Below are 12583 nucleotides of genomic sequence, written 5' to 3'. Positions count from 1 at the left end.
AGTCCTATGGATATGGAAATGTCATCTGTCCTGTTGTGCATGCTGCCACCATGAACCTCGTGAGAGTAAGTGGTTTAGAGTATGGGTGGGTGTACTAAAACTGACAAGTAGATTGTTGCATTTAAGAGACATAATAGACACACCAGTCCTCTCTATCTTTGTCATGCACCTGTACTGTCACCTTGAGAAAGAGAAGGAGACCTGAGTTTAACATCTCATCCAAACATCTAAGAATGCAGCTTCTTTTCATGGGGACAGCAGGGAGAACATGTAACCTGCTGAGCCACAGACACTGCAAAGGACAGAAGCTCATAGCTGATGCTTTTTTCTTTGGGTAGTGCTTTTCAGACCACCAGTCTGTTTACATTATCTCATCTTTTTATGTGTCATTGTAATGTGTGTGTGTGTGTGTGTGAGTGTGTGTGTGTGTATATATATATATATATATATATATATATATATATATATATATACATATAGATATATATATAGATATATAGATATGTGTGTGTGTGTGTGTGTGTGTGTGTGTGTGTGTGTGTGTGTGGAAGGTGCTGCTTTTGATGAACAGCACTTTTGTCTACATCTATTTAGCTGACACCTGTCAACAAAAGTAGCAAACTGGACCATTGTCAGGAATTGGGGAGTTTGCCTTTTCCCCTCGAAGGTTACGTAAGTGGGATGCAGTGGGGCTTGCTCCCTGGAAGTACAATGTTTTCTTTCTAATTTTGAAAGTGTTTGCATGTACAGAGATTGATGCTCATTGCATGCTTAGTAGTGTGTTGACATGTATAACGTTGAGTTTTTGGTGCCAGCATTATTCAAGTTGATATTAGTGCCATTTGATGTAGGTAACTAAATCCATATATGGGTGGGTGGGTGTGCTTCCATGTTTATACACATATATGTGTGTGTGATTATAGTGTGAATGATCTAACAATTTAAAACAGCATTGTAGACCTCTGTTCTTATCTAAATTGCATTATTTCCAACTATGAACTCCAAACACCATTTATTTTGGACCTAGGTGTGCTTATCTGAGTTGTTTTTAATTAGTGTTGACTTTAAATATGTTTAGTATTAATAAAGTACAATTAGAAAATGTGTCCGATAGGACCAGACTGTTGACATAGCACACCCCGACTCATCTAGTTCCCTAGTGGACAGTCCATTTCCTCAGTACTGCAGAGTCATACCTCTGCACATGGACAGGCAGTTTGAGGGGTTCCAGAGGATTTTCGAGATAGAAACTGTTCCATTAAAAAAAAAACACAACAAAAAAAAAAAACACCAGTGTCTGCACAGTGGTCATCTCAGCAGATATAACCATTTCCATTCTAGTCTAACGGCAGGGTGCACATGTAGTGACACCTGCTTATGTGCTGTGCTTCATTACCACTACTGCACTCCCTCCTCTTTTGCAGAGTGTGGGCCCAACACTTGTGAGAAAGATCTGGAACACAGTGAGAAATCAATACTTATGAATGTACGTCAGTGGGAGCTTGTTCATGTTATATAAAATATCTGTTTTTCTCACTGTAATGTTTTAATTTCTTTGATTGTGGAAATGTTTTCCATGAGCCAGCACTAAAAATGGGCATTTTTTTGGTCCATTCAGACATTCCTGGTAAACAGATGTCAAATAAATAAATTGTTGCTTCAGTATGCAGTGCAGATTAAAGGGCATCACTATTACCTGGGCATCCCTTACCTGTATGCAGCTATCTAATGACACAAAGCATTTGAAAAGTGTACCTGTTATAGTCTGCACAGCCTACAACTAGTGTGTCCGCTAGTGCCCATATCCTTCGCTGGCTGTGTATGTTGACTGCCGTCTCTTCCTTTGGCAAATTAGTGACCATCATGCACTTAAACTATTATTACTTTGGCAACCCATATTGTAAGCCTTTTGCTAATAAATCTGTCATTCATATCAACTCTGCAGGTTGTTTGATTTAGTGATTATTTCAATCCTATTTTCACTTTCTAGAACCTTGCATCGTGTCACACCCACTAAACCATTCCTATTGAGTGTCCTCATTGGTTTTTTAAACTGCTAAAACAGCCCACAGTTCACACTCCCACGTAACAGTTCCAGTGGAAACGTGAACAGGTTGAGTCCTCCATCCCACAGCTACACCTAGATCAGAATGCAAGCAGTAGCTAGCAGCGCAGAATCTGAAATTACTGTGTCCTATAGCTGTTTTCTTTGAAAATGTTCTGTTTGGCTTCATTCAGCTACTGTAATGACAGGCTTGTCTGATAGCTGACTGTGCATGCAGTAACACGTACTTACAGATGAAGACAGCTTTCAGGTCTAAGTCCGGTATAGCCCATGTTGATGGGACTGTTTCTGTTTGTGTGCGAGAGAGAGAGAGAGAGAGGTGAGACAGATGACATCTTTCTGAAGCGCAAAGAGGCTGTTCGTTACACACATGCTTTAATTTTGTGCAATAGGGGAATGCATAAACTGGTTTTGAGGTGTTGTCTTACAGATAACAATATACAAGTTCCTTGTACACTCTGTGGTTGGATATTGTACAATTTCAAGGTATGAGGCATCAGTATCTGAGAATAAATATCTGGGGGAAGCTGGGTGCCACATGTAGTTTGCTGACATAAATTTAAAGTCCTTTTAAATGAGAAAAGCTACTGTATACGTTTTAAAATAATTTATCATTCCCTCAAAATGTTTTGCTGTAAGTTGTGAGCCATGACAGAAAAGAAAAAAAGGAAAAAAAATATGTCTTTAATAACTATCACTATGCTCTGCCAAATTCAGAAGTAAATAATATTGATGTAGTGGTGGTTCTTCAGGGCGTCAGCTCATAACTTGATGACTTTGTGATGTCAATGTATCTATAAATGTCTTCCATTTTGTTTTCTGCCTTGTGCACTTTTCGCATAACTGCTTTTCCATTAATTACAATATTAGAGAATAAATGAAATGGTAATAAAATAGGCTACAGAGATGCCGTAATCTGTTTTATATCACAGCAGGTGGCTGTGCTCAGTTTGTTGAATGCTTCGCTGAGTGTTCCTGGCATTTTATAATCAGATTCATGGGCCTTCATTATTCATCTGCAGATGTTCCTCTCTTCTTACTTATCCCTGGTGTTCCTGTATGTGGGCCTTCAGAGTGTGCACACAGTGCCTGCAGTAAGGGGATGTAACTTTTTACTCATTTCTTCCCTTGTGCTTTCCAGCCAATGTAGGATGCAATTTCAGTTCGCAGTCTGGTGCTGAGCATCGCACAGCAACTCCTGTCTGCCTGTCATTCAGATATAGCACATGCAGCTTGTAAAGATAACCGTTTCCATGGTGTGCGTTCAGGTCAGATGTAATTCTGTGCACTTAGATTCAGTGTCAGCCTTTTAATAAATGTGCAGTCTTATCTTAAGCTTGGAGCAGTATGCATTACACAGGATATGATGTTGGTTGTGCCAGAGTTTATATATTACCAAGTCAGAGTCCTAAACGGTAAGCAATTTCATGATTTTATTGCATCATTCATTTCAAAGTTGTGAGTACAAAGAATAATGGTTGTTTTGAAATTGAAAAGATGTGTTATAATTAAAATGATGTTCTAATTTATTTTTTATCACCATCAAAATTTTTTTTTTCTATCTTCTGTCAAGCTCTCACATTTTCAGTTAGACTAATATATACCTGTATATGTGAAATTTAAGGAAGTAAAGCTTGCAAGTGATCAATAACTAGTGATTCTTATGGAACTAGATTCATTATTTTTTATAAATTAAATCAAATGTGATTGTAAAAAAAAAAAAAATAAATAAAAATTCTTAGTGGATAGTTCCTTGCATTAGTAATAGCATTGTTTTGGAGCAAAACTTGGGGTTGCTTGCAGTGACTGGTTAGATCTCATTTTTAAGTCCATCTTAATTCCTCAATTGTAGAAGCCATGGAGGTTATTTGCCATAGATAAGTAGCTAAACCCTGCAAACTATCTGTTCTCATGTGAATTTATTGCCTGTTACAACTTGATATGAAACCAGTGGTTTCCATAACTTAACTGACAGGACTGAAATAGTTTGATGTATATTGTAGTGAAGATGTAATTATTATGTCAGAAAAAAATCACTTTCAGTCTACTAAGTAAATGTTAAACCAACAATTACTTAATCTCACGGTTTATAAAGATTGCTTATTTGCAAGAGTCTCTTCTGCTAGCTGAGAAACATCTTTAAAACTCACTTTAAAGCCTTTTGTAAATCCAAACTAGATGCATTCATTGCAAGGCATTCTTAGCTGCTTTTAGTATTGTGAAATGGACACACCCTCTACTGTAATAGGAAACAGTGGACTTTTTAGACTGCATTTACATAGAACAGTAGAACAGCAGAACTGTGACAAAAAATATAATGTAATCTCATTCATATGTTAGTGACCCCAAACCAAAATCTTCCAGTGTTTTTGCTTTATTTCATTTCATTTTGTTTTATTTTATTCTGTTTTATCTCATGTATGTATGCATTTATTTATTGAGTGATTAACTGACTGTGCAGTAAGTTCCACTAGTTAGATAGCATTTTGTAAAAGAGATGCAGGGTAGAAAATAGGAGACTTGGGCACAAAGTATTGACAGTTTTACAGGTGTTAGTTAAGGATCATGCAGAGGATAAATTAAATGTCAAAATTTACAAGTACATGTTTAAGTGTCAACACTATAGGTAGATCAGAGTGGAGGTTTACAGAGGGCATGAGCATTTCAGTACTTGGGCATTTAAGTAAACTTGCATTGTAGTTTTGAGTTTGCATATGCTTTGTGCAGCTGTGTAATCCTATTTTAGGATTTTGCTCCGTATGTACATTAAAGTCTGTAATGTATATGAAGAGAGTCCTGACTCAGAGCTAGATGAACTGAATAAGTGGCCACTGCCCACTCAACTGGGCAGCTCAGTGCATTCAAATACTGATAAGCAGTTAATCATTATGAAGATCAAGGACAGAGACATGCCAAATGGTGCATGTGCACACTGTATGCTAGGCTTTATTCACAGATGCACATATCGGTCAGTTCCCAGAAATTGGGCAATCCTGCTTGACCAGGCTGCTATAGAGCAAGAATAGTGGGGAAAGAAAAAAAATAAACAAACTTACCATTGATGGCACCATTGTCAGAGCTGCAAAAACTTAAGGCAGTTAAGTGCCATCTCACTCTGCCATTGACCTATCCAGAAATGACCACAGCTGTGGGTATTCCTCTCACCTGTACCCCTCTTGGAGATGCATTGCTATTTTCAGGCTTTGTTTACTCCTACTTGAGGACCTGCTTTTTGAGGCATGTTGCTGATTTCAGACTTGATGTATCCCTTCACATGATTTTCTGAATCCCATCTATCAGTGTCACAAGATTTTGAAGCAGTTTAGTACACAAGAATATAGACTGCATGGCCAACACAGTGCTGGCACTAATAGAGGACACGCGTTGCAACTTCTTTTTTCAGACGCACAAATAAATGACTTTGTAAAGTACATTGTAGCAATTTCTTTCATTAAACTACAGATTTTACACTATAAATTTGATAACATGATTTTATATTTGCATCATTTTTGTCAAACACAGTTTTTTAAACATGTTTCTGAAAAGTATTCTGCAATCCTACCAAAAATGGGAAAGGTTGTATTATATTCTCTATTTAAAAGTTATGCTAATTAAGTGACTACATTTTTTGGGCACTCCTTAAAATGAAGAACATCGACATCTGTGCAGTGACAAAGACCTGGCTCAAGGCTCCAGAGAGCACCCCTGCATTACCAGGCTATAATTCATACCACACCTTTTGGCCACCTAATGTGGACCGAAACACTAAAGGTAGAGGCATGTCCATATTCATTAAGGATATCCACACCTCCAGGCTAATTGCACAGCATAATGCATCCGAGATTATCCAAGTGCAACTAACTCTGGACAAGACCACAGTCCAAATTGTAACTTGCTACAGATCCCCCACCATGCCCCAGGATTCCCACTCCTCATTTCTTGATACACTGGAAAATATTAGTGTACAACCCAACACCCTAATAATGGGCAATTTCAACTACCCCACCATTAACTGGGAAAACTACTCATGTACTAACTCTCTTGCTCAACGTTTTCTGGAATTCATAAATTCCAACACCTTGGATCAGCTTATCCACATCCACACCAGGGGCAGCAGTGTCCTAGACCTGGTCATTACCAACATGGGCGATCGGTGTTCCATACCAGTAGAGGTCAGTTCCTACCACAAGCTAAAAATCCTAGACATCCACATCCCGCCCCCACACCCGATAAAGGAAGCCACCGTAAAAAATTTCTCCAAAGCCAACTTCACGCTTCTTAAACAGAAGTGGCAAACTTCACAACACCCCTACAGACGGACAATAGAGGTACGACTGCTGAAACTTACACAAATGCACTCTATAAGCACTTACATGAGTGTATGGATCGTGCTATCCCTAACAGAACCAAGATGTTATCCTCCAAATAAAAGGAAGCCAATCTGGTGGTCCCCTGCCATAAACAAACTCTACAACAGAAGAAAGAAACCGTTGCAAAAAAAGAGTAAAATCCCATGATTGAAGAACCTCCCTGATCAGCCTCAGTAGGAAGCTGAGATCCCTCATAAAATCCTCCAAAGCTAGTTATGAAAACAAAATTGCCACTGATTCTAAAGACAACCACAAAGCATTCTATAGCTATGTCAAGAATCTCAATGGCAACACTCAGATCTGCTCTGAGTTACAGCACAATGGCACTAAATATACAGAACCAACTGATATTGTCAACATCCTGGCAGATAGGTTCAGTGCTAACTTTACCCCCCTCTCACCCCCTAAAGGGCCCATCTCTATACCGGAAGAATGCAAAGTTCCTGTAATCACAGCTGCACAGGTAAAAACTTTCTCTCCAAAGCCAAGAACACAGCATCCATGGGACCTGACAACATCCCAGGTTGCGTTCTACATGAACTGCAAAATGAACTGGCACCCCACCTAAGCACCATGTTCAGCCATAGCTTCACCTCAGGCTTTGTGCCCACTGAATGGCACACAGCGATGGTTATCCCACTCCATAAAGGGGGAGCCACCACGGACCCTGAGAACTACCGCCCCATTAGCCTAACAAGCCTGGTCTGCAAGGCCATGGAACGTATCATCATGGAACTTATAAACAAAGACACTGGTAATCTCCAAACTCTGGACCCCACCCAGTTCAGGTTTGTAAAAGGTAGGTCATGTCTCTTAAACTTCTTTGAAGCAGTCACCAAAGCCGTAGACAAGGGTAAGGTAGATCTCACCAAGGCTTTTGACACCATCCCCCACTCTGGAATTATAGATAAATTCACTAAACTAGGTATAAATGCCTATGTCATAAGATGGGTTGCCAACTGGCTCACTGACAGAACCTACACTGTGAAAAAGTAGCAGACTCCAAATCCGACTTCAGACCAGTGACAAGTGGAGTACCTCAGGGTTCAGTCCTGGGTTCTCTCCTGTTTGGTATCTACTTTTCTGAAGTGCAGGCTAAGACAGAAGGTCTTTGGGTAATGAAGTTCGCAGATGACTGCAAACTAGGAGCCATAATCAAAACTCCTAACGATGTGGACATCTTACAAAAGGGCCTTACTGAGACAGATGCCTGGTGTCAAAGCCATGGCCTCAAGCTCAATGCCAAAAAGTGCATCGTCATCCCCTTTTGTAAAAACTCTGTACCCATTAGTTATGACATAGGTGGTAGTCTACTTAACACCGAAAGTGTGACCTTGGAACACAGGTGGACAGTAGTGTCTCCTGTGACAATCACTTCACCACAGTAGTCAAGAAATCCTTCTACGTGGCACACCTCATCACAAAAGGTTTCTCATCCAGGAAAAAAGAGGTCATTGTTCCCCTCTACTCATCACTCATTAGGCCCATTATAGAGTACAATGCCCCTTTTGGTATGTACCTCACAAGACATCTACAACAAGTGGAAAAGCCACAGAAATACCTCACAAAGAGGATTACCAGCCTCAAACAGATGCCCTACACAGATTGTCTCAAAAAACTCCAGCTTTACACCGTCACATATCGACTACTCAAAGGTGATCTCTGCCTAACACACAAAGCTGTGTCAAACCCAGAGCTGTTGGACATGCTCCACTTAAAAAAAAATCCCAATCCCTCCGAGCTACACGTTCTAGGGACCTAAACCTTGTCATGACAATAAACAGAACATGTTGGATGGATAGATTCCTGTCCCAGAGACTTCCCATACTCTGGAACAAATTACCTCTCTATATCAAACAAAGCTCCTCATTAGCACTCTTCAAGAAAAATCTTGATAATTGGATGGGAAATAGGAAATTCACCCCGGGGATCACCGCTGTGGCTCTGCTCGACAGGGGCACAGGAAAATAATTTTCTTGGGTGGCAAAAGCCAGAGTACCTTTTTGGCTAGGCTTATATAGGCCCTAGGGCCAATAGCCTAGTAACTACCTATGAACTATTTTCAACGTTTGCAGTTTGAAATGAATTCTGGGTGGGTAAGATGAATCTTCTAATACAGGCCGTGAAATTGGGCTCCATTTAATTTGCAGATATCCAGAGTGACTGTAAAAGAAGGAAATCAGTTATGTTTAAAAATGTAATAGTATTGCACAGCTGTTGTGTATTTGCAAATTTTGAAGTGCAACAAAGTGATTTAATAACAGAAATTTATCAGCCAGTTTGTAATGAGGTTTAGCTTTTGTCTGAAAGTCATTATTGTTTTTATCACAATGAAAATTTTAGAAATTTAAAGTGGGAGGAAGATCTCTTGGGGAAAGCACAAGATTTTCTTTTTTTTTTTCTTATTAAATAGTTTGTTGTCTGCTTAGTCGATCTGGCCTCGCTTAGAGATGTTTCCCCATTCCTGAACTACTCAAGCACTGGAAAGTCAAATGACCTTTTAATGCCACAGACAATGTGGTTTAGTAGAAGCTAGTAACCCAGCACCTTTAGTGAACTGTATCGCACTGCTCTCTTTTTATTTTGCTTTAAGAGGTACTGAGAAGTGATACCAAAGTACACGTAATCCTAGGTCTCCTAAAGAGTATTGCATTGTGCCGCTGGTTTAGAAGCTGGCATATGTAAGTCATCTAGGGTCCTCTGTCACTTATCTTTGTTTTTGCATCTAAAATGAGTGAGATCAAAAAGCATTTGAGTTGTTTGTGTCTTCTGTTTGGTTGTAGAACAGTAATAGCATGTTTAGTATTTAAGCAGTGATAGCAGTATATTATGGGATGCCATTAATGGTTAACTGCACAGGAGTTCTAAACAGTCAAATTCTAACTAATATAAATGCAAGGTGTTGCATGGTCACAGGGCCATAAACTTGCCATTCTGAAGCATTCTAAATTCTTATTATGACAAGAGTGAAAGTCGCTAACGATTTAATATTGAATGCTGTAGTGTGTCATGAAGTGAGGATGCATAGTTTAAGAAAAAAAAAACAAATCAGGTTGGCTGGTCGCAGGACCCATTTCAGCCACAGTTTGAGTCAGTAGGCAGATAGATTTGTCTCTGTAATCATCCCACATGAAGCCACCCCTTTCTCTATCACTATCCTCTCTGTTCCTCCTTTTTCTACTACAATAACTCACTTAACTGCTTTGTATTGTACCCTCTGAAGATAACCCACTGTATTATGTAAATTCATTCAAATGTTTTATTGTATATTTCTTTGCTATGTTTTTCTTCAATGTTGTAATGCCTCTTACTGTATTGTACTGCCTCTTACTGTATTGTACTGCAGAGCTTTATTTACATTTGTGTAACTGTTTTATTGTATTTTTTTCTTCTAAAATGTTGTAAATTTTCTTGCTTACTTGTACTGTGGAGCTTTTCTTTCTGGGCCTCCACTGAAAAAAGACTTTTACTCATATGGACTGTCCTGGTTAACAAATGTCAAATAAATAAATGAGATCAACACTCATATTGTCAAAAATGACATACATCATATTAAAATGTATAGTAACATAAAGTGCAGCAGCATTTTTAGTGAGAATGAGTAACTACTGTTCTTCATTTGAAAACTGCCATTACAGTGTGTTATGTTTATTTCAACAATTACCTTATGTGTTTTCGATGTATTATTATTCAGCATTTTTTGTATTTTAGGTCATGGCTAAAAGCAGTCCTGCTGTTAGGACTAGTTATGTTAACAAAAGGAATAAAAATGGAGTAAGGTTGTGTTCAGTAAATGTTCACATCAATGATTTTTAATTTACTGGTTGCTAAACCTTCATAGCCTACTGATTCGAATACTAGATTATATGTTTTATTTTATAGCCTTGCCATTAGTTACAAGGCATGTGGTCCAGGAGATTGAGCCTAGCCCAATTTTCTAATTACCTCGCAGTACTGTTTGGTTAAGTGACTTGCTCAAAGTTGCTCAGCAAGCAAATTGAGACTGAGGGAATCAAACTCTGTGCTACAGGAAGAAGTTTAACAGCTCCTAGCCATAATATTTTGTGCTAACTACTGGACAAAAGTTCACTCATGTTCATAGGTAAGTACTGGGATAGCTACCCTTGCAGACCATTTTAAGCCTCGTCAATTTCCCTTTTTGTGATGAATTTAACCTATCCTGTATGGTTAGAGATTTGCCTTACCCATGTTAGGATCCCTTAGGACTCGAACCCAGCTGTTGTTGTGCTCTGGGCACTTGTACTGTGTAGCATAGACTATCCACAGATCTGTGTCTAGTTCTGTTTGCATTTGAATTGAGCACTAATCCCCAGCAAACTTTTTCTGGAGTGGGCCATCTGCACCCTTGTGGCAGGAGGTGTGTGGCTAGAGACCCATCAGTTGAAGCTCGTTGGAGTAGGGCTCTGTTATGAGATTTTGATTGACTATTTTGCCCACCAGTAAGGTTTTTTTCTTTTATTTTAAAAGCTCTGTATTTGCGTGGGTTTGTACGATGTGTAGTACCGTTCACTAACGCGCAGATCAGATTACTGTTTGCCAGGTATAGAAACAGTAAATTTTCCCGTAGCTGTTGTCTGTTCTCCAGTGGGGACTTTTTTGGTCTACAGATCAGTACAGCCTCTGAGCTACCCTGTCTGGTTCGCTTAATCTATACTAGTGGACTATCCCCACACAAGAAACCCAACATGCCTTTTCTAGTCAGGCCCTGTTACCAACCACACCTCTTACCTAGCTCCACAGAAGGACAACACTCCTCCATTTCTCCAGCCTACCTGGTCAAATTAGACATCCTGAGGCAATGTAGCAATTGCCTCCTATACACTGACAGCCCGCTTCTTTTACGATACTCAAACTCAACATGTTAGAGGTGCATCTACATAACAAATATAGAATTAATGCTCTCTCACTCATCAGTCAGTATACCTGACACAAAGGAAGTCATCAGCACTCGCATACCACCACCCTCACCTACCAAGCAACCAACACATAACCCCACATATGTGGAGGTCCTCTCTAAAATCCTGCCCAAAGCACAAAGACTTCCCAAACACAAGCACACCACACACAGCTCTTGTGCAGATAAACACAGTACACATAAAAACCCACATGGCAATGTCTCACCAGGTATGCCATTAAGTCATAACACGCAACCTAATGTACTAGTCATAGATAACTCTATCCTGAGACACATTGATGTGCCTCTCACAAGGTTGGGTAAGGAAAAGGTCACGGTTAGCTGCCTGCTGCTGCCATGATCCGGAACATCACACATGCCCTCAAGTCTGTCAGCAGCAAGGACTGTTATGACTCTGTCATAGTACATGTTGGTGTGAATGACTTAAGACATACCTCTCTGTACTGCATGAAGAGAGACATGACTGAGCTCTTGTATTATTTGTCCCAGGCAGGTATATCCATAGCCTTAAGCGGCATACTACCCTCACCCAAGAAAGTACTGCAGTACAAGCAAAAGATGATTGACTTCAACAATTGGCTTAACCTCTGGTGACATTCTAAGGGGATCCACTTCCTGTCAGCCCTGGATGACATGGTTGATAGACCTCAATGCTTTGCCAGAGACTATCTTCATCTATCACCCCTAGGATTTTGACTTCCTGCAAAAGCTCTTGCCTCCTCCAGTGTCTTTTTTAAGCAATGTCACAAGTACAAAATTTCCAATGTAAAATTTTCCTCAAAAACCAACATCAGGGTCATGCTGCTAAATGGTAAGAGTCTTAACCTAAAAGTACACTTATTGGAAGCTGCCTTCACCTTGGAGGATGCTGACATCTGTGTTGTCACAGAAACCTGGTTCAAGCATGTGGGGAGCACCCCAGCTATACCTGTTTACATCGCATTCCACTCACTCAGACCATCAGATAAGAGCGGGAAATCCAAAGGAGGGACAGTATCTATTTTTATTAAAGACAAATACTCTTACAGATTGGTACATCTGAATGAGTCCTTCGAACTTCTCCAAGTACAACTCTCTGTAGGTAAAATTCCTCTGCAGATTATCACTGGTTTTAGGACCCCCTCCATGCACCAGGACACACACAAATGCCTACCTGGACCTCCTGGAGTGCTTCAGTATACCACCACCAAACACCCTGATCTTGGGTGGCTT

The 12583-nt window shown here is 39.8% G+C and overlaps 1 protein-coding gene across 1 annotated transcript in view; it reads left to right on the top strand.

Moving 5' to 3' along the window:
* Positions 1–3253: 3253 nt before the first annotated feature.
* Positions 3254–12583, top strand: part of LOC122795920 (microtubule-associated serine/threonine-protein kinase 4-like) — an 809687-nt gene continuing 800357 nt past the window's right edge. The window contains exon 1 of the mRNA XM_044064403.1: positions 3254–3480. Within this exon, the coding sequence (XP_043920338.1) occupies positions 3413–3480 (68 nt within the window). The 5' untranslated portion in view covers positions 3254–3412. The remainder of the gene's footprint in view (positions 3481–12583) is intronic.

Source organism: Protopterus annectens, chromosome 2.part2 (assembly GCF_019279795.1).
Source record: "Protopterus annectens isolate FY-2018-M chromosome 2.part2, PAN1.0, whole genome shotgun sequence".
Taxonomy (NCBI): domain Eukaryota; kingdom Metazoa; phylum Chordata; order Ceratodontiformes; family Protopteridae; genus Protopterus; species Protopterus annectens.
This window is presented reverse-complemented; position numbering and strand designations above follow the sequence as displayed.